General features: G+C 41.0%; 1 protein-coding gene across 1 annotated transcript in view; it reads right to left on the bottom strand.

Annotated features, from left to right (window-relative positions):
- lrmda (leucine rich melanocyte differentiation associated) overlaps positions 1 to 22,775 on the bottom strand; it is a 184,288-nt gene that overhangs the window by 59,740 nt on the left and 101,773 nt on the right. The window contains exons 3-5 of the mRNA XM_077729788.1: positions 4,766 to 4,892; positions 3,042 to 3,181; positions 215 to 341 (exon numbers count right to left, since the gene is read on the bottom strand). Of these exons, the coding sequence (XP_077585914.1) occupies positions 215 to 341; positions 3,042 to 3,181; positions 4,766 to 4,892 (394 nt within the window). The remainder of the gene's footprint in view (positions 1 to 214; positions 342 to 3,041; positions 3,182 to 4,765; positions 4,893 to 22,775) is intronic.

Below are 22,775 nucleotides of genomic sequence, written 5' to 3'. Positions count from 1 at the left end.
ATCTGGGCTGATGCTTACGGAAATCGGGTCAGTCGCTAGGCACACAATCGTAGTGGGCGCACCAAAACTCGCTTATGTGATACGAACGCTCTTATCGGACACTTATAGTCGAGTGTTTAGGGAAAGGGGAAGAAGATATGGAGAATGTGGCGCAAAATGGAGTGGCTGAGGGAACAAGGAATAAGAAAAAAACAAGATAAGGGTCAGGACTTACTGCGTCTGATTTGGGTTTGACCAACTTCATAAAAGCTCCTCTGGCTTGGGCTTCCGTTAATTCTTTTTTGCTGACTTTTCTGGTGTCCAAAAATTTGAGCCAGGGAAGTTTGTGGAGGACAAAATATCTGTAAGGAAGAAGTTGGGGAAAATTAGGTATGAAATGAGGTATGTTGGAGTGTTTGAATGGGAGGCAGTACCGAGGACGGCCACTGGAGGCTGCAGGCAAAATAGAGGAAGCTTGATAAAAATGTTTGATTTCAGTATTACAAGTAATGGTTTGTGTTACGGTGCGAATTTGGGATTTTTTGGGAAAAAGTGTTGTGGGAGATTTTGGAAATGTTTGGAATATTTGGTGGAGGATTTAAATAAATTGTGCTTTTAGATATCACTATAAATATGAGGAATGTGTCCTAAAAAAGTAAGAATTCTTTTCTAGTGTCTATATTTTTTTGTACAGTACGTGTATTTTATTTTATTTGTTCATTTTAAAAGGAGGCTAAGAAAAATAAAAGATAATTTTAATGTATAATGGTAAAAACAAATCTTGTCTATTGTTATTAATAGGTTAGTGCTGGTTGTAATTATTTGCATTAAGCTATTATAAATATCCAAAATACACTTAATGTTTCCATTTCAATTAAATTTTACATATAGCATAGTATATTTTTAAATACTTTTTGTTATGTTTTACTAGTTTGCTCAGTTTATGGAAGAAAAATATACCAACAAACACGACCCAAACTAAAATAAGAATTCCCACGATTAAAATAAGGTATTTAAAGTATATTGTCAATTATATCTAAAGATAAACGTTACACAAATCACATTTGACTCGATTCAGTACATCGTTTTTCTAATCAAGGCGATTATATAAAAAAACTGGTAAAACGCAAACATCCAGCAAAGACGGCATGTTTTCGCTCATATAAAACGGATGCCAAATTAACGTTAATGATGTTTCCTTGAAGGTAATAACCTTCAAAGTTGACGAGAAGGAGTCGGACACGTAAATAGCATGAAAGGAGAGACGCAGTCTGCCGGAACTGTCATGCCGTCGCCGTCTTTTTTAAGACATACTCTGTCTTTCATGGGCCGGGAGACAAACGACAGATAATAGTGAGACACGCAGTTAGCAAATGTTAGCTTGTCCTAATGCAGTACCTGGAACAGCCTCTGGGGTTTTTGAGTTATCAGATCTACCACTGAAGATTTGCGGCCTCAGATGTGGTCACGGTTTGACCACATCTGAGGCCGCATTTGAGACAAAATGTATATTTCCAAGTTTTTACATTAATTCGCGGACACCCCGGGGCACTCTACTCGCGGGTTCGAGACCTCCCGGGGCACCACCCGAGTATTTATCGCCCGAGGCCGGCCGGCCAAACGTCCGTCCGACCGGCGTCGCCCCATCCCGGCCTAACCTTGTCAGACACGGCATCTACGTGGCGCTCAAATTGACATTTGACAAAGTGACACGCGATGAATATTACATTACGCAAACGCAGACGTTGTCACTCAGACGAGGACGAGGCGGCACGGGAAAGCCGGCGTCGTCGGCAAAGTGAAAGCAAGAGAAAAAAAGGGAGGTGAATATTATTGTGGAGATAGGCACGTGCGCTAAATGATTCATGGGCAACACAGAGTCAGAAACAAGCACTTAGGGCTAAAACAGACAAAAGAGAGTATGCTTTTCGCCTTTTATCACATTTCACGTGAAGGAGCCTGACAAATGGTGGTCATATTGCATGGCGAGGGGGGCCCGCCGTGATGTTTAATGCATCCGCTGCCCCGGCTAAGGCCGCCTAGTAAACACTCATTTGCGGTGGGGAGTAGTCACACATGAAATCCATTTTGCAAAATGGAGTGTGGAGAGGCTCCACCGCGTGACAAAGCTTTTAAGGACGGGCGCTCTCCGATACCTACTTTGCTTGGGAAATGTTTAGAGGGAACGTGGCAAAAGTCAGATACGTGACTTACAAAACGCGACCGGATAGCGGCGAGGAGGGTTTGGGGGGGGGGGGGGGGGGGAAACTTTTGACAAGGTTATTTCAGGTTAGTTACAATTTAATGTCAAGGGGGCTTTGTTAAAGGGTGCATTAGCAGGCTAGTTAGCATTTGGAGTCGATCTGATGACATGTTTGTGGTTGTGAAATGCTTTTTTTTTTTCAATTAAAAAACATTGTTTAAAGGTATTACAATGTGCTAATGTAACAACAAAGTTTCCCAAATATGGGATGAATAAAGTTATCCAATCCAATTCACTTTTTTAAAAAGTAGTAGTGGGGTGTCTAACTCGACAGAAAATAGAAACAGAAAAGTTTCTTTTTGGCCCAAAAAGTTCATTTTGCATCATTTATTATTTTTGCTTCCATTTTAGGTCACTTGTAGGTAAATTCTGGTAAATTTTGGATTTTTTTTAAGGACTTTCCAGGATGCTTCCTTCTTGTTCATTGGTTCCTACTGATTTTTAAGGACTTTCCAGGCTGCTTCCTTCTTGTTCATTGGTTCCTACTGATTTTCCAGGCATTTCTAGGATACTTCTTGGTTCTTACTGATTATTTTGACATTTTCATACAACTGCCTCTTGGATTTAGGCCATTTTAAACTTCCTTACTAACTCATTGGCTGGCATTGAAGGCCCTATTTGACAGCAGTGAGCGAACGAACCAATGGGATTGCAATGGGAACGTAAAGTCAGAAAATTCTGGCCATTATCCAGAAAAAAATGAACATTTTTAACATAATGAATTGGGATTCGCACATTATAACATCCCAACCTAATAAGGGATGTCATAGGAGATCATACATACAAAGATGGAACGTACCTGTATCTCTGGTAGTCATCTTCATCGTTATCTGGGTTGACCAACTGATTAGGACATGCCTCGTTACCCAGCAAACTGAGATACTCCAACGAGGGTGCCGCATCCGCCAAGTGCTCCAACAGGGCCTCAATATCCGTCAAGTGTCAAAGGGCAGGACGTCAAGGAACACACAGCGTTAATTACATTAGCATTAGCCCGCAAAGGCTTCGGCGCTCAAAGACGCCAGTCAGCGGCCAACCGACCACTCACACAGGAACGATTGAAAAGGTGGCGGGTGACAGCGTTTGGCCGCCCTTCCCCGCTTTCCTAGGTGGCCGGAACGGTGACAAAATGATGGATGCCCTGCGGTTCCGACAGCCGGCGCTTCCCGAAAACTTTTCGCCCGTGCCGGGAAAAAACAAACAGGCCCTAAAGGGGGCGCATTCATCACTAATACATTCACTTGGAAAATGGAGCCCCCAAAGTGTCAAAATACAACGCCGCTAATGCCGCGCTCCAGCTAGCAAATGGCAAAGCGCCACCACAGGATGTACATAATTGGCCTATTAGCATGCGCCCGCTACTTCGCCCCGTCCCGGGCGCCACGTGTTTTTTGAAGTGTTGACTCTGGAAGTACGCAAACGTGGAAGGATGGGGGGGATAAACGGGGATGAAAATGGGTCGGAAATCGAGGAGGGAATTTAGCGTTAGCGTGCGAGTTAGCCGATTTTTGCTAGGTTTTGATGCGAGACTTTGGAAAAGTTTTGTAGAGGGAAAATGTGTATTTTATTTACCCCAATTTGGAAAAAATTGTATTTTAGCATAGCATAATATTAAAGTCGTAAGGGGAGGATTGTTAGCAAAAATAATGGTTAATTGGTTAGCCACCACAACATAAGATTGCTAATTAATGAAGTTTAATTGTTTTTTGTGGGTTAACATATAAAATGTTTACTTTTAGGATCTCTTTGTTCTAGAAATATGTTTTTCGTGGAATGTACTTCATAATTATTTGAATTTCTGGACTTTTATGCTATGTTTTTTTTCTAAAAAGTTTCATTCGCATAAATCTAAATATAATATAATCATAAAAAGTGTACTTTATATGTATTTTTGGCAATATATTTTTTATTTCTAGGAGAAATAATGCAATGTGATACATTTACTTTTGATTATAATGCGTTTGAATATTTACTTGTTTCACTAGTTTAAATAGAAATACTAGTATAAAAAGTCATGATGGATTAAATTAGGATTATTTCACAAATTTAGGGGAAAATAAAGAAAGTGATAGTTTCAATTAATGTATCAACATAGAAGAAAAACTGCTTTATCCGATAAATCTTAAGATTGATTGATTCTTTACTTCAATCAATCGTTTTAAATTCGACTTAAGAAAAACTTGTCTTTTTACAATGTTAAAACACAGTTTTTTAAAAGATCTCCCATCATTAGCACCGTGTACATCTAGCTTCAAAAAATCCTTCATCTCCAAGTGAATATACTATAAAAAAAACCCAATTTTCAGATCTTAAAAAGCATCTCAACATCCCCAAAACCAAAAAGACGCTCATTACCAATTCACCACCATTCCCTTTGATAAACCACCCTTGTTATCAACATAAAATTTAAGTCCACTAGAGGTCCCTGTGGTTCAGAAACGTCTCCCCAGTGGAACTCCTCCACACTAAACACTTCTCAAAGTACCCACCTGCATCCCCAATACATTTTCCCCAAAAGGATATCTTATTCTTATTAAGCATCAAAGTATGGAGGCTGGGTAACCTAGGCAACCGGAGGTCATTCCCCAGCAGATTGTTGTCGGCCACCAGTTCTTCTAGTTGGGTGAACGTTTTGAGGCCCGCCAGGGACCTGAAACGATAAAAAAAAGAAGGGAGATAAATATTTCACACGCTGAAAGAGTTTACGTCCCGGGTCCTGTCAGTGGCGATGACAAGAATTAGGGGCGCTAAAGCTTCTTCCCCCCCTTGGCATGGCCAGGCTTCGTTTGGAGGGAGGGAGGCTGCTGGCAGGATGAGGGATGGGGGTCACTTGTGTGAGTAGCCAGGATTCAAAACAAAAGGCTTCAGAAATGCGGCGGGCAGGATGAATTTGTCAATGTCTTGTGCCTTGAGGCACCCGCTTTGGCTTGGCCTGACCCCCATGCCTCCATTCCCAAGACAAATCACTCTGTCACAGTTCACCTTCACTCCCCAGACACAAATTTAACTTGTCATCCATCATTTTCACACAGGAAGCTCAACACGCCGGCCATCGCGCCAACCAAAATGGGAGGAGGACAACTTTTTTTTTTTCCGTGGAAAGGACTTTAAAAGAAAAGGGGGGCTGGTCCACCGCGACCTGGACTCAAAGATAAAACAAAAAAAAAATGTTAAAGTGTCAGAGTCAAAGAGATAAAACTGACAGACACACACACACATAAAAACTAACAATTGAAACTGTATTAGTCACCATAAGACTTTCTTTCCCTTAACAAAAGGATAATCTAATCTGTCAAGGTATTTTTTTTACATATTTATTCATTTTTTCAAATGCTTTATTATCATGAGGGTTGCAAGGGGTGCTGGAGCCAAGCGGGGGACACCCTGAATCAGAGACAAATGACTTAGGATCGATTTAGCATAACATTAGCATAGCATGCATGTTTTTAGAATGACTTATTTTTTAGAATATAATTTCTTTTTTAAATATAATTTCTTTTTTAAATATAGTTTATTCTTTAAATATAATGTATTCTTTAAATATAATTTATTCTTTAAATATAATGTATTCTTTAAATATAATTTATTCTTTAAATAAAATTCATTCTAAAAATATAATTTATTCTTTAAATTAAATTTTAAAAAATTAGATATAATTTATTCTTTAAATTAAATTTTAAAAAATTAAATATAATTTATTCTTTAAATTAAATTTTAAAAAATTAAATATAATTTATCTTTTAAATATGATTCTTTTTAAAAAATATATAATTATGGGGTTTAAATGATAAATTTGGGTCTTTTAAGAGAGAATAAAACTGAAAATGAGGCTATACAAAATATGATAAGTAAAGAGCCAACATTTCGGCTTTGAGCCGCATACGGCTCGAGAGCAGGGTGTTTGCCAACCTTAAAGTGACAGCGCGCATTTCTGGGCGACCCCCACCGTCCTGCACACCCAGACATTGTCGTCGTCATCGTAAACATGACGAAGGGCGGTGTCGGGACAGATATTAGGACCGTGCAAAGTTCAAGCTGTAAAAGCAGCAAAATGGCGGAGTGTGCCGTCCAATCCTTCAAGGCGGGCGCGGACGTGTCCTAGCTGACTTTATGGCCACTTAAATCAAATTCAGACGAGCGACCCCGCCATAGATTTTGCAATCTAAAGAGCATCCCTAATGGCGTTTTTATTCGTCAATAACGACGATGGCGGCATCGGAAGAGGGGGGGGGGAGACGCTACCCTACAAAAGTACGTCTTGGTTTTCCGTTGACGTCTAAACAGATGCAGCGTTAAAAAATTCTGACTTGCACCCGTCGGAGAAGTTTATGGTGACAATCTGCAAATGGGAACGTTCGTCACGCTAAAAGAAAGCGACAATGTGACGATTTCAGAAAAAAAAATGGGTAAAAATGGCCGCTTCAAGTGTTTAAAAGTATTTCATCATCATAAAACTCTTGACTTGCTGACGCTTATATCTTATGAATTGAGTTGCTCAACCAAAAACACATAGATTTAAAAAAATAGAACCTTATATGAAGAAAATATGGATTGAGTAGTAAACAAATACAGTCTGCAGAAGCGCCCCACCTTGTGGACATCCTGTGTGTGGCTCCAGTTATTTAACTAGGTCTACAATGTCTTCTGTGTCTGTCTTGCTACTACAACCAAGAATTTTTCGGAATACAGGATGAAATCAAGTTATAATCTAATCTAATCAAGTAAAAATATGGCTAAGCTAAAATCCAGTTAGGTCCACCAATGTGGAGTTTCCGTATTCTCCCTGGGCCTGCATGGGTTTCCTCTGGGTACCCCAGTTTCCCCCCACATTCCAAAAATAGTTGGCTGATTGGACACCCAAAATTGCCCTTAAAATGGTTAAGAAAATGATATATGAGAAGAAAACAATGACTTATTAGTATTGCAAAAGTGCAAAAAACACCAATGTAAAATCTGTGGAGGGAAAAAAAACTGGCAAAGTGTTCTGGTCTTCAATCTATGCGCCATACTTTTAGAGGCCGCTAACTCCCTCGACTGTTAATTCAACTGATTAAATCAGCCGGCGCTGACGAGAAAACAACAATTAATAAGGCTCCCCACCCCCGTGTCGCCCCCCTTTAACCAAGCAGCTAATAACGTAACCCGCGGGATTCCGGCGCGCATGAGCGTTTGTTTGCAGGTGGCAAAAGTTCGAGATTGGCAAGCAAAGTGGTGTTTTTCCAAGGCCGTGCCAAACTACACATGAACGCCAATTACACTTGCAAATTAATTGCATGTAAGATTTTTTTTTCAAGACTGCACGTCAAGTTAGAGACACTAGTGGCACTGTGCAGTGGAATAAAATTAAGGTACGCCGTTTTTTTGCTATGAAAAATGGCCTAAAAACAACTAGCGGGTACAAAAAGGGTATATCAATGTTGGGAGAATATTTTAAATAGAATTGTATATATTATAGTTATTATACAAGTATAATAAGAATTAAAGCCTCACCGTAAAGTGCACAATAACAACAACAATAAACTAATAAAGAACACAGATACCTAATAGTCAATAAATAAGCAATGAATAAATAAGTAGTCAACATAGTTAGTAGTCAATAACATAGTACTCAAGTAGTCAAAAACATGAGGGAAGTAAGCAAATAACAATAAGCAAACACAAAAAGTAGAAAATAAATAAGTAGTCAACATACTAAAAAGTAGTAGTCAACATAGTTAAGTAGTCAAAATGAATAAGTAATAAAAAATATTAATAAGTTGGGAAGTGCACGAATAATAACAAACAAAAGAACAGAAAAGTAATCAATAAATAAGTAGTCAATAAATAAGTACTCAATAAATAAGTAGTCAATAAATAAGTACTCAATAAATAAGTACTCAATAAATAAGTACTCAATAAATAAGTACTCAAAAAATAAGTACTCAATAAATAAGTAGAGAAATAAACAGACAGAGAAATAATCAATAAATAAGTAGTCAACAATTAAGAAGTCAAAATAGATAAGTGGTCAATATGAATAAGTTTTCCCATAAATAAATAGGTTAAAAAAAATGACTACAGTGATTAACGCCTTAAGTTTAGTGCCTACATTTTTTGAAACAGCTCTTGTCTTCGGATCTCATTCTATTTTCCACTAATAACAATAATAATAATAATGACAGTATTTTATTGAATTTGCCATGTCATTACGATAAAACACGCGCTATGATTTATGTTATGCGTAGTTCCAAGTGCCGTTATTGCCTTTCGCCTTTGGCGAGGTGAGCCTATGAATCATTCTCTGCTTGGGATAATTATCATCCGCCTGACTATCGCGGCTAATCCGTTACGCTAACGAGCTTCGCTTTGTAACGCGGCGGCCAGGTGCGTCACTTGCAAAAATCCAGTCCCGCTGACAACAACAATAGAAATATTCATCCGGAACAGAGTGTCAGGATGAAGATGATGATGACAAAGTAGGCGAGGATGGATCGATCGAACGGATACCGACCGACGCGGACGACGTGACGGATGAACCGCCGCTCGACAACTGAGAAAAATGGCGGATCTGGCCGGTTGACGTGCTTTAACCAGAGTTTTTTCTCGACCAAATACCTTGAAACATCACCCTCGATGGAGGGGCCACCTCTGCAGAGCCACGGTAAAATAAAGGGAAAAAAATAGGGTGAGCTCCCGTTCAGAGGGCGAGAGATAAACGTTTGATGAATTGACCAATAGCGCTTGCCATCGTGGCCTTCATTTGTGCATAATGGGCAATTCCCATAGCACTTCAGATTGCTTGCCAGGATAAGCTAACCGAATGAATGGGAGACCCGGGGCGGACACAAGTGGACCCAGGTGGACGCAGGTGGACCCAGGTGGACCAAGGTGGACCCAGGTGGACCCAGGTGGACCCAGGTGGACCCAGGTGGACCCAGATGGACCCAGATGGACTTGGGCCAGGCACAATTTAATAAATTTAATAGAGATATGATTGCAATTTGGCTCTGAGTAGTCAAGAAAGATTCTGATGCATATGCGCGACACTTTTTTTAGTGGAATGAATTGGACATAATGCAAAAGTGCTAGTTTTCATGATAAAAAGATAAATATGCCTATGTATAATGAAAGAATACATACATGTCATCTTCCTTGATGTTTTATAAGGCAGTTATAATATGAAGATCATCATTTTAGCATTTAAAACGCTAAAAAAAATGTCGTCCGAAGTAAACTATGGACTACACATGATTGATTGCGGTTAAAAATGTTATTCCTGCTATCCAGCCGTAATATATATTTATAGATTCAAATAAACAAAATCTGCAAGACAAAGAGAAAATATCCCTCAACTGCCAAAACTCAAACCACAATGAACCACATTTCCATAAAACAAAATACCAAACTCTGACACTTTCCAAACAAATCAGCATGCGGGAAAATATTTCCCTCAAAAAGCCCCCCAAATCAACCAAGCAACACATTTCCACGCACCCCCAAATAGGTGGCGCCCTGAGCCGCCGCCCACATTGCCCTTGGCCAAAACCCGGCCCCGCCCACATCTAAAAATGTCCCAAAATACAACATCAAAAGCCATTTGTGGATTAACAAAACCAAAAGACATGTGAAACTAATGAATTTTCAGACGAGGCCTTTTACAATTTTGCTTCCACCTTCACCCACCCACCCACAGTCGGCAGGTCTTTCCCTAACGGGGACGGCAAATTAGCTACGCCATTATGAGTCCCGGGCCCCCCCCAAGCCGCCAGGCGGCACTTTCTCACCCGGAGACGAGGGTGGCGGGCCTCAGGTGGCAGTCATTTCAAGATCACACATCCGGGACGCCAGCCGTCCTCGCCAAAGCCCGTCAATTCACACTCGGCAACGGGATTAGGCGTCTTTTTCTAACTGTAGGCGACCGAAAATGACTATTAATGGCGATGCAAATCATTAAGAAAGCCCACCAGGCGCCGCCGGCATCCTTTTATGCACTTTGACTGTTAATCGGCTACGATTATGGCGCTGTATTCGATGCTGATGGGCAAAAAAAAAGGTTGTGTTATCTCCGATAAACGTGGAATTAAAGCGAATTGGTGAAACGGAATGGCAGTGAAAATGGAAAAATCGCAAAATATGGTCACCCCTGTAATAACTTTTTTTATACTGAGATTTATTAACAAGAGTGGCTTCCACTTACGAGTTTTAACATGTTTATAAACTTTAAAAAATAAGAAATAATAGCAGAAAAAAACTCAAAAAAGTGAAATCGCAATAATCGAGGGAACACTGTATACCATATTATACCCAATAAAGCTAAATTCTCTTGCTTTTTTATCTATTAAAACAAATTTACAAATACATTTACATCCATTTCTGAAAAATGAACCAACTAAACATTCAAAAAGTACTTTTCCAAATGGCATTTCACCTTAAAACTACTAAAATAAACAACTCCAAAAATAGACCAACTCCTAGAAAACAATGGCATAGCCCCTCCCCCTTTCATGACCAGGCTAATATTCTCTCGCGGCGCCATTAGCAGTGACTTAGGAGCCGATAACCCGGCAAATCGGACACCACGTCGTCAATCTAGAGCTGGAGAGCCAAGGCCGGAACAAATCAGAAACGCCGCAACCGAGGTCAACGTGTCCCGGCCTCGGATTCCCGCATTCCACATCTCGATAACGACCCCGACATCAAGTCCTGCCGGCCCTGGAAGAACATGACAGGCGGTCTTGTCAAATCCGACCTCACCAGTCCCGCTTGACCTCAATCTGACCCCTGGAAAAAGCCAAAAGCGGCTCGGTGACGGTGTCAATACCACCAAAAAAATGTAAAAAAAAGCAAGCGTGCATGCTAACACGGCCTCGATTAGCGTTATCAAAGTCAGCGACTGGAATTATCGGGAAGGAACTCGTGTCTATTAAGCTAGCAAAAGAAGGCTATCTGTGCGGAAGGATAGCGCGCCTGTCAAGCGTTTTCCCTCGGAGGGGGGGCGCCGATGAGAAGGGAAGTAGGGGGGATTTGTCCCGCATCACATGTGAGTGAGTTCAACTGTCAACTGCCAGCCATTTGTATGCCTCAGCATCCAGCTAATAGCAAATAATCACTAGCCGGGCGCTCCATTGGCGGCAAATGATGGATGTTGTCTTGAAGTCTGATGGATGACCCTGCCACGCACGCACGCTCCTGTCCGGGCGCGCATTAAAAAAAAAAAACACCGCCGTGAAATTTCTGTCAGCGTGACGCCAGGGCGGACGACACGCGGGAAAGAGGGGGGCGTGTCATAGTGGGCGCCGGCAAGGGATGGAGATGATGGACAAAAAGGACTGCTTCTCAAGGGGAACAAAAAAGATGTTTTTTGATATAGTTTATCCAGGTCATGTTTGTGTGGGTTTCCTCCGGGTACTCCCATGTTCCAAAGACATGCATGCTAGGCTGATTGGATAGTCTAAATAAATCGGGGGTGGCAAAGTGGTGGCCCGGGGGCCAAATGTGGACCGCTGCATCATTTTGTGTGGTACGGGAAAGTCAATCATGAGTGCCGACTTTCTGTTTTAGGATCAAATTAAAATGAAGAGTATAGATGTATATTAAATTTCCTGATTTTTCCCCTTTTAAATCAATAATTTCTATTTTTTTAATCATTTTTTCTGTTTTTAGTCCAAAAATAATTTTGTAAAATCTAAAAATACATTAAAAAGTTCAAATAAACATTGTTTTAGATCTATAAAAGCTGAATATTCAGGGCTTTTAATCCATTTATTAAAAATAATCTAAATATTATATCTAAAATCCCCTGCCTCTGGTCCGGAGTCTGCTAGGATAGCCTCCAACACCCCCTGCGACCCTAATGAGGATAAAACGATCAGAAAATGAGATAAGATAAGAAACCTATGAGGATTTTTAAGTGTCCAACTAGCCTAATATTTTAATTTTGGTCATACTTGAGGAATCTGGAACACCCAGAGATGAGGAATCGAGCCCACCCACATAAGAACCATCCTTTAGCATCTTAACATTACCGTCAGAAAACGACAACTTCCCATTCCGCCAACTGTAAGCGTCCAATCAAATTGCAGCATTGTCAAGTCGGCGTATTCACTGCAGCTCATTAGCCGGCATTAAACGTCACGCCAGTTGAGATTGTCATAACTAAAGAGGGCGAGGCGCGTGATTGGTCGAAGAAGACGAAGCGACCACCCGGCCCGCGTCTCCGCCCCCCCCCCCAACACAAACAGCTCCCTATTACACCCCCCCCCCGTGTCCCCATTAAAATGCGATCTTTGATCTCCCACTGGCTGACACAAATCCTTTCAAGCCCGACGTTTTCCCGCAAAGGTAATTAGTGCTAATTAAAAAGTTTCTACGTCTGTACCCCCCCCCTCCCCTTCCTGTCAGAACGGCCGTCTCCACGCTCTTCGGGTCTGGCGGAATGAAGCCCGCCCCCCCCTCGCCCGGCGAGGGGTCGAACCGTGAGTTCCTCCCCCTGACAAACCGGCGCTCGGTTGGAGAACGGCGGCTTGACACGTGTAACGCCGCGTTCAAATCCCACCCACATAACAGGTGGGGCCTGTAATTGGGAGCTCCCGGGACTAGGGGGGAGGGGCTTTAAACATGGCGTAATTAACATGATAAGACGTTTAGCTAGTCGGAGATTTTGGAGACGGGAATTAGCATAATGATAACAAATGTAGCATCTAGAATTGAAAGGCTCGGGATTATTGTTTTTCTTCATTATGGGATGGCGTTGGTTTGTTTTTTTTGGCATTGGGGCTATTATTAGCGTCAGGTACGGATAAATATGACATCCGATAAGAGATTAAAGATGATTTTATCATCTCAACATGGAGGCCAGACGGTGATGTGGTAATAATATGCACGTCGGAGTCAATTAACGGGTCGTGGATCATAATCGGTTTGGCGGAAAACAATCTGTTGCACCAAAAATTAAACAGAACAGTTTTTCGAGTATCGCATTATCGTCTTTTTATGGATTTTTTAGTAATAAAACCTGTTTTTATCATCACAAAAACTATGTCGACTTGCCTCGCATCTCATTATCCACCCAAAATACCTAAAAACATTATTTTTTTGGTCAATTTTAAACTTTAGCACACACAAAAAATGTTTAAAAAAAAGTATCAGTGACATTATAGATTTTTAAAGTTTATCCATGTTTATATTAAAATATATATTATGTAAGATACATCATACTTTAGGCTGTTAGCTCTATTTGTATTTTGCTGTTTTTCCAATATTTTTTGACTGATTAATTCATCCATTGTACAGGATTAAATTGACTTGAATTGATTTATTCATGTCATATTTTGTCACATTTGTATAACATCTGTAACTTGACTATTATCTTCATAAAATCAAACATTGTTTTGTAACTGTAAAGACATGTAAAACCTTCAAGAGAACTAATCATAGACAATGATTGACAAGTAGAATACACAAGCACAAAAAAACACTACGTTATTGATCTAATCTTTGTTATAGATGCTATATTTATTATATTTTTTTTGGAAATGTCCCAGTATTTTAACAAAAACACGTGTCGGTACGCTTGGGTCGAGTTTGAAAGACGTTTTTTAATTTAAACGTTCCATTTTTCTCGACATCTGATGCATAATTGGCGCGTGATCCGGGTTGGCAACTCACGTGTTTATCATGGGATGGATGCGAGCCGCTCAAAGACGCAGACAGATATGTCGCTTTGATGGGATGGCAGTCAAAATAAATGGAAAGGAAGTAGCAAGTGGGGGAGAAGAGAGAGGGAAAAAAAAATGGAAGACAGAACTGCAAATCAAGCGTCATGCTGTCACTTGAGCTTTTTGTCAAAAAGTTGCATAGAAACATGCGTGATTAGAAATAGCAAATGAGCTGTAGGATGGAATCAACGTCCTCTTGTGCGTAGCGGCGCGCTTGATCAAAGTCGACAACGCTCAAATGCAGATGACAGAGATGGAAACTTGTGTTTTTATGGCGCCAACATGTTTTACGCGCAGCAACGCACTTGGCGTTTTCAACTCTTGTACAAACACACCATTTATCACATGAAATTGATAGTATCGGGATATGACAAAATACTAGTTCACTCATTTTCAATAGTGCTGGCCGTATTGCTGTAAGTACACTTAAAAAATACTACGATAGAAAGTACACTTTTGTACTGTTGTACAAACACCATTGTTCAAAGGATGCTAATACCAACAATAGAACTAATGCTATGGAGAAATAGAAAAATACCAATACTTATTTTCAATAAGGCTGGCAGTATTGCTACAAGCACTCAAAAATACTACAATAAAAAGAACACTTGGCGTTTTGAACTGTAGTACCAACATACCCTTTATCAGAGGAGGCTAATGCCATCAATAGAATTAGAAAAATATGAATATTCATTTTCAATAGTGCTGACCCTATTGCTATAAGGACATTTAAAAAAAATACTACAATGGAAAGTACACTTTTGTACACTTTTACAAACACCATTCATAAAAGGATGCTAATGCCAACAATAGAAATATTGCTATCAAGAAATGGAAAAATACAAATACTCATTTTCAATGTATTGCTATAAGCATGTGGGAAAGTTTTTTTTATTTAAATCTTATTTATTTAATAGTTAATAGTTTTTTAAATTATTTATTCGTCTATATTTTGTGGTGAGGTTTTAAATTTAGTTCTCCTTAACAATAACAATAAAAGCATTCAATTCAAGTCAATTAACATGAAAAAATATATATAATTTAACCCTTATGGCTTTCTTTACCTGATTTTATTTCTCTAAAAAAATCTTAAGTAAGCCGACTTTTATTAATAATGACCTTTCTTCCTGAGGATTTCCCCTAATATGACAGTTAAAAGGCAGGCATGTGCCAGGCAGGCTGCAGACTTTTTCACGGTCCCTTGAGAGATGAAGGGGGTGTGGCTTTCTATTTTTTCCCCTCTTTTAAATCCCTCCCACTCTGCCCGCCCTTTCCTCCATCTCACCCACCCACAACCACCGGTGGGGCGGCCCATTACCTTTGCCGAGTGAGTCTCATTAAATAAGGCAAGTTGAGTCAAATGTGTCTGTAATTCAGCAGAGGTGATTTGCTGTCAACATCATTAAGCGTCATTTCTCCAACTCACTTTGCTACTTATCAAGTGTTCTTTCTTGTGTAATGATCCAAATCTCTTGCCTAAATCGGCCCTCTTCAAAGGGGCCCCCGGAGGACTCGCCACCCAGGCTGCCGCCAAACGACGTGCCAACCACTTGGCCATTCCGTACCCGTACTTCGCCATCCGCTTTTAAGCGGGTTGACGGGAGGTGTTTTTTTGTTCATTCTGTAACGCAAGGGGTCGGGAACCTTTTTTGAAAGAGAGAGCTATAAACTATTCTTATTTTTTAATGTTGTTGCTAAAGAGGCATTCTCAAAATTTTAAAGTAAAAATATATGATTTTTTGTTATAATTTCAACACTTTTTAATCACAAAAAGTTCTTTTGACAACATTGTTATGCTATTATTATCCAACTTTCTCTTTTAGGATCAAATTAATGTTTTTAGTTCAAATATCATGTTCTAAAATTTAAAAATTACATATAAAAAAGCTAAAATAAACTGTTTAAAATTGTATATTACATTTCCTAATTTTCCCCCCTTTAAATCAATAATTGTCATTTTTTAATCCATTTTTTTCTGAGTTTTTAGTTAAAAAATCCATTTTGGAAAATCTAAAAATATATAAAAAAAAAAAGCTAAAATAAACATTATTTACTGTAGTAATTTCCATATTTCACCTCTCAGATTAGTGGAGAGCCATAATGCACCCATAGAAAGAGCCACATATGGCTCTCGAGTCGTAGGTTCCCTACCCCTCGCCTTCTCTTTCCACCGCCAATTTAGCTCCTCCCCTTCCTCCCAACTGTTTAGCGATAGTCCCCCGATCCCATCGCCCAATTGGTCAGGCCGTCCCCGTGGCTAATTACAGTGAGAGAGCTGCCCTGCTTATCATGCTAGATGTCCCCCAAGTCCCGTCTTGAGAGGGGCCTCCTTTGTCCCGGGGCCATTGTGTGTCCCCCCGGAGCTCAGTGTCACGCTACGAGATGTCCTCCGGCCCTTGTGTTTGCGGGGGAAGCCTCTTTTGTGCGCGTGTCCCCGCATCCCGGCCCCCCTGCTAAGTGGGGACATAGGCAAGGTACACGGGGGGTGCTACTCGCCCCCTCCCCCCCCCCCCCCCCCGAGTCCTTCGCCAAAGCGTCAAACATTTACCACAAACGCAAAAAAACAATGCAAGACTGCCATGTATACGAGTAGAAAAAAAGCAGATGAATAAGTGATAGCTTCACCAATAACTATGGACTTTAAAAATGTGACAGATGGGCCGGGTCAGCAAAAGATACGATACATATAAAAAAGTGCATCCGTTAACAGTACATATGAAACAAACTGAAAAAAAGTATGAACATACTCATCACTCATCATTTAAGTCAAAAGTATAAAGTACAAAGTAAAGTAAGTAAAGGTATGTATTAAGAAATATTAAAATGGCATTTAAAAAAAGATAGAGGGGCCGTAAAACACGAAAAACAAATAAGAGTGGACACAGCTACTGCCACTGGCTTCCGAATGACGGCACCATCTTGGGGAAAAAAAATACATTTGGACAACTTCGGCGGACCGGATTAAAAAACCTAATGGGCCGTATATAGCCCGCGGGCCGTAGTTTGCACAACCCTGTCCTAGATCATTCTAAGGAATTGAGTCCTCTCCTGTCCATAAGATAAACAAGCAAGCCTCTATTCAAAACAATTAAGGTCAGACATCAAAACAATTGCACGTCCCTTCGCGGTATCGCCACCTGCTGGGGCGGAGTCCAAGTCAAAACTATTAAGAATCCTTTTCAACCGTGTGACAAGTCGAGCAAAACAACTTTACTAAGTCCAGCTAGGTAAAGGAGTGACCTTCCCATTATAAATCTGTTATTCTTGCAAAAGATGTATAACAATGCAAATGTATAATAATAACAACAATTCCAACAATAAGAAACACCAATTACCGTTGAACTATGACCGTGAGGCCCCGCCCTCCCGCACACATTTCACGGCAAATCGTCGCAGATTGAACCTGACACTACTGGAGTGGAAACCCCGAGCCCTCGCGAGAGAGGAAAAGGGCGGCGACAAACTACACGTAACGATTGCGTGAGCGCTAGAAAACAGGTCGCCGTTTCTTTCTCCGGGGAGACGGAATGGCTCAATTTGGGCACTTAGGCCGTCCAATGGTCTGGGATGAAGTACAAGAGGAACATGCGAGGGGACAAGCGCATCAGGCCGCTGATAAGGAGTCTATAAGTAGGGACAAAGCCTGATGTCCAACAGGCTTAGCCTTGAGTGGGATTGGACGTCGGAGAAAAGCGCGTTTCAAGCAAAAGTGGCGCTTTCCCCTTAAGACTGCTTTGTGAAGGAGGACAAAAGCAAAATAAACACACGGGTGGGTCACCACTGGGCAAATAATGCTTAGCACAAGAAAGGCTCTTTAACGAAGCATTTTCTTAAGACTACCAGTTCTTTACGGGGCTTTTATGCACAGGAAATCGGATCATCTAAGCAAAATGCGTGGCCGGGGTTTAGAAAAACGGACAATGAAATGGCAAGTCGTACTTTTTGAAGTATTTGGGGAAACGTGGCGGAGATATCGTGTGCCGAATCGGCATTCCGTGAGGATAAAAACAATTTTTAGATGAATATTTGTTGTTGGAACAAGGAGGGTTGGCTAGCTTGTAAATATGCACTTAGCGATTGTAGGATCAAAAGTATGCTTCGACCAAACAAACTTAGTAGGGGAAAAATAATCGTTGGATTAAGTTTTAATTCTATGAATGAGAAGCATTCTTCTGATTCGTATTGAAAGGCGCAAATGCATTGTACTAGATACAAAACAACTGCGGAATAGTGCGGAATACAGTCTTCCCTCAATTATCACAACTTTACTTCTTGCTGATTTTTCCTGCTAATAATAATTCAAAACGATATATATTTTTAAAGTTGATTAAAATGTGAAAATACACGCTGAAACCTGTAAGCAGAACCCACTCTAGCTAAAAAAAAGGTAGTTTGGTCAACATTAACTACAATATTCCAGGGATTACTTTACTTAAAATGTATACCTGTGCTTATCCGAGTACTTTAACAACTAAATACAAGACCAATACAATCTTATTAATCATTATTTTCACCCTAGGGAAGTTCACTTTACATTTTTGTCAAATTACAAGCAAAACAAATGACCTACATATGTTAAAAATGGCAAAAAACAGACGTAAACAACCACAGAACTGAAATTCATCCAGAAAGCAACTTGGATGTTACATATAAATATCGAAAAGATATCAAGTTCTGTGGTTAGTATTCAAACCAGCCCCAAAAATACACACCACAATACTTTTTAGGTTTTCAGTCTTGCATGACGTCAACCAAACTGCCATTTCCCATGAACAAATACTACATTATAACTTGTCTATCCGTAATATCGATTTAAAACCCAACCAACGCTAAGCTCAAATGTCCACCTAATGAAACTAAAACCAATTTTATCAGCAGAAACTATGACACATTGAATACCAGGCAGTCTATGAGAGAATTACACCAACAAAAAAACCTTCCCCCCCGCTATTTAACCCGTCTAAAAGCTCTACAATCATACTCTGCCATTGAAGCACCTGTTTGAAAACAATGGAAGCATTCATAAGCCCCGCCTTCCTTCTCTTTGGTCTGATCAGTCACATTCAAAGAGAATGATAATGGTGCTTCTGCCAGTCAAGCCGACAGTCCGCCGTCACTCTGGGCCGTCTTTGCAAATGGAAATACCGTCCAATGAGGAGGAGGAGGAGAACGATAGATGAGAATCATTTTCATCTCGTAGTTGACACGCGTTACCACAGAGAATTTCGCCCGAGTGAGATGGAAGCACTCGGGTCAATTACGGTGTCAAGGCTGTCAGTTGACAATGAAATATATACCTTTTGAAGAACTACCTAGGCTAGCGAGATAAAACAGGGGTGACAGAGCCTCGTTTTAACAACCGAAATATTCCGGGGAAGTAGAGTTCACTACTCAAATGTAGGGAGATTGAAATTTGATGCTAGTCCATCAATTGCCTGTCATCTAGCACAACAGAAAGAACCAAAATCTGGAAAGGTTAGCATCGTATGACAAAACGCAAGACACTTTATGACCACCATTGATTCAATCACTGGATTTTGGCATTGACATTCATGCAATTTTTGACGATAAAAGTTCACCTAACGTGAGTTTTCACTCCCATCAAAATTCCAGGGTGCTACAGTCGACAGTTTATAAACAATCACTTAACCATATTCAAGGTTTTTCAGCCAAAACCTCAACAAACTAGCCTCAAATTAGTCGTCCGCAAGGCTATGTTACCGCAATTGACATCTCAATGAGAAAACTTAAGGTCAAATTGGCCTTGTTTCTAGTCAATTAATTTTTTTTTGTATAAAAAAAGTTATATTATTATAATGTAAAGAAGAAAAAATGGATATCAGCAAATAGGGTCAGATACAGTTGGTTTTCCACCAATGGCAAGGCACAAAATGACAAACAACCACTCCCACTCGTACTTAACTTCAACTACCCTAGCATGCTTGCTTTGGGGAGGTGCCTAAAAACTGGGGTAACCCGAGAAAACCCACACAGGCACTAGGACAACATGCAAGAAGCTGGGAACCCAAAATCTCCAAACTAAGACCAAACACAACACTGCAAAATACCAAAGAAACACTACACCTATCATAACAAATGATGTCCTTAGCCTATGACACTAATTAGCATTAAAAAACAATGTAATAACCAACCCGCAAGGATCAACTAAAGCTACTTAAGACATAAGACAAAGACACAAGTGGAGGTCAACTAGTTTCAGTTTTGACTACCAAGTTTGAAGAATACGAGCTCATAAAAGAACGGAGGAGTATCAAAAGTTAGCTACAACCAGTTTCAAACTGTGAAAACAAGACGCCATGAGGTTTTTTTGTGACCTGTTGGGGTTCAAAGTGGCAACCCGGACCATCAATGGATCACAAAGTAAGGTGACAATAGTTCTTTGGCGAAAACCAGAAATGAAAGGAAGTTCCAGCATCAAACCGTCGACTACCCCCCACCTAACCGCAACCACCGCCGCCTCCGTTCTGCAGTTGTGTGTCCTGACCTTGCAGCGTGGATGGGCCATCCATCTTGGGCTGCTTAGCCATTTCGCCAGCTTCATAGTGCGCAGATTAACACAATTCATCACCACAATCATCCTCCATTCATCACCCTTTCCAATGAATGTTTTGACATCCAGTTAATTTTCTGCTGATGATTTATCAAATTATAATTACCATGCTCTGAAGGGCTCATTTATTATGTTGATACATGATAATGACGCCAAAGTGGATTGAATTTTAAGTAACTTCTCCTTCTGATCATAACATTATTGTGAATAATGCAAAATGTTGGCGGCCCGCTTAGAAAAAAATCCATGACGCCAACTCAAGCCGCTCGGCATTCTGGGTAATCAACCACAACACAAATTCAATCCAAACTAGGCTCCTCTCTTAAAAGGTCATAGGTCACACCATCTAGCAACTACATTAGCCCGGACAATTCATTTAGCCTCATCATTATCCGCCTTTATTAAAATCCGATTTCCAGCTCGCCGCTTCCAGGACGAACGCGAAAAAAGACCAATCGCCATTTCCGAAACGCCCCCTTACGCTAACCTCTCGCCGTATGATAAGATAATTAACACAGTTTGCGCTCATTTGTCGACTTTTTGAAGCGCTTTCCAGTCATTTGACCTACCGACCCTGGCGCCTTTTCGCCGGTCTACCAAAAACCGCAATGCATTGTGGGCCGGCGCTCGGGGGAGACCGGGGCTTAGGAGGAGTTAAAGGTTATTGAATGCTAGAGAATTCTCCTGGCGGCGTAAGCATTGTTTACAGCTATCTATTTTTTTCCTGACTTTTTGCCCTTGGGCTGCGGCCCATAAACAGAAGCGCTAGCCCCGCCCCCCTCCACCGCTAGGCTAGTGGAGAAAGCATAATTGTAAGACCCCCCCCACCCCACTTTACAAACCCCAACCTTTCCATCCTGGATGTCCCAAAAGTGAAAGATGTGTCTGGTAAGTGAGAGAGGTCAAACACGAGCATGGATATTTATTACATGCACTGCAACCAGATGGAGGCGGCCCATCCATCAAGCCCAGCTGTCACGCCGGTCACAAACGTTTCCCATAAAGGAGGCCAGCCCAGGCCGGCTCCGGCGCCCCCTCCTCCTACTACTCCTCCTCTGGACTTGGCCGCCAATTTTTTCTTCTTCTACTGAACTTTAAGACTAAAATGAGTGATGTGGATATTCGTGCTTACTTCATTAGCCAAATCCCGGAAGGTGCTGTGTGTCAAAGTGGCGGCCCGGGGGCTAAATGTGGCCCACCGCATCATTTTGTGTGGCCCGAAAAGTCAATGATGAGTGCAGACTTTCCGTTTTAGGATTAAATTGAAATGAAGAGTACAGATGTATATTAAATATCCTGATTTAAATCAATAATTGTTATTTTTTAATAAATTTTGTCTGTTTTTAGTCCAAAAATCATTTTGTAAAATCTAAAAATATATTTTAAAAAAGCTAGAATAAACAATGTTTTAGATCTATAAAAAACTGAACATTAGGGGCTTTTAATCCAGTTCTTTTAATCCATTTATTTAAAAAAAGAGCTAAATATTCTGTCTAAAATGGACGCGGCCCACGAACCCAAGCCGAGTGTGACACCCTTAGTGTTGGGAGATATTAAAGGAGTCCAAGTGGGAGCAGTGGAAGGGCGTTTGTGACACTTGGTCCCTCATTCATCAGCCTCTCATAGGCCCGTGGGTGACAATGAAAAGATTTCACAATACAGCGCGGCGGCGGCGGAGGCAGAAAGTCATTGTGGCCCTCATCCATCATGCTCAGCCCGCTAGCCGTTCCACTGACCTAATCTGTGATGCTTGGATGCTCGCACCCCCGCGCGCGCTCCTTAAAGGCAGCCCTTCATTACTGGGAGGGAGAGCGGGAGATAGAGGCCAAGGGGGGCCAAGGGGGGGCCAAGGGGGACCAAGGGCCCGGAAGGGAGGAAAAAAGGGGGCCACGCTAGTCAGATACCTACAGATTCCAGCTACATAAAACAACGTCGGACCCCCGGTGGCATTCGTATGGTGGTGCGCGAGATGGAGGGCCCATGGGAGAAAAGTTAAATATGGCTAAATAGAAAATACAGGTGGACCGCTAAAGGCTAAGCGGGTCAAAATTTGGCCGGCATATAGTAATACCTCGACAAATGACCGATTTGAAATACGACTGTGCCAACATACGAGCAATTTGAGATGCGAGTGCGCCAACATACAAGCAATTTGAGATAGAAGTGCGCCAATATACGAGCAATTTGAGATATGAGTAAACTTTTTAGCAAATATTTATCTGTCTTTCTGGTTGCAACTCCCTTGTGTAATGTCTCCACGAGCACT

The sequence above is a fragment of the Stigmatopora nigra genome, chromosome 12 (assembly GCF_051989575.1).
Source record: "Stigmatopora nigra isolate UIUO_SnigA chromosome 12, RoL_Snig_1.1, whole genome shotgun sequence".
Lineage (NCBI taxonomy): Eukaryota > Metazoa > Chordata > Actinopteri > Syngnathiformes > Syngnathidae > Stigmatopora > Stigmatopora nigra.
Note: the sequence above shows the minus strand (reverse complement) of the source record. Positions and strands in the feature narration are given on the sequence as shown.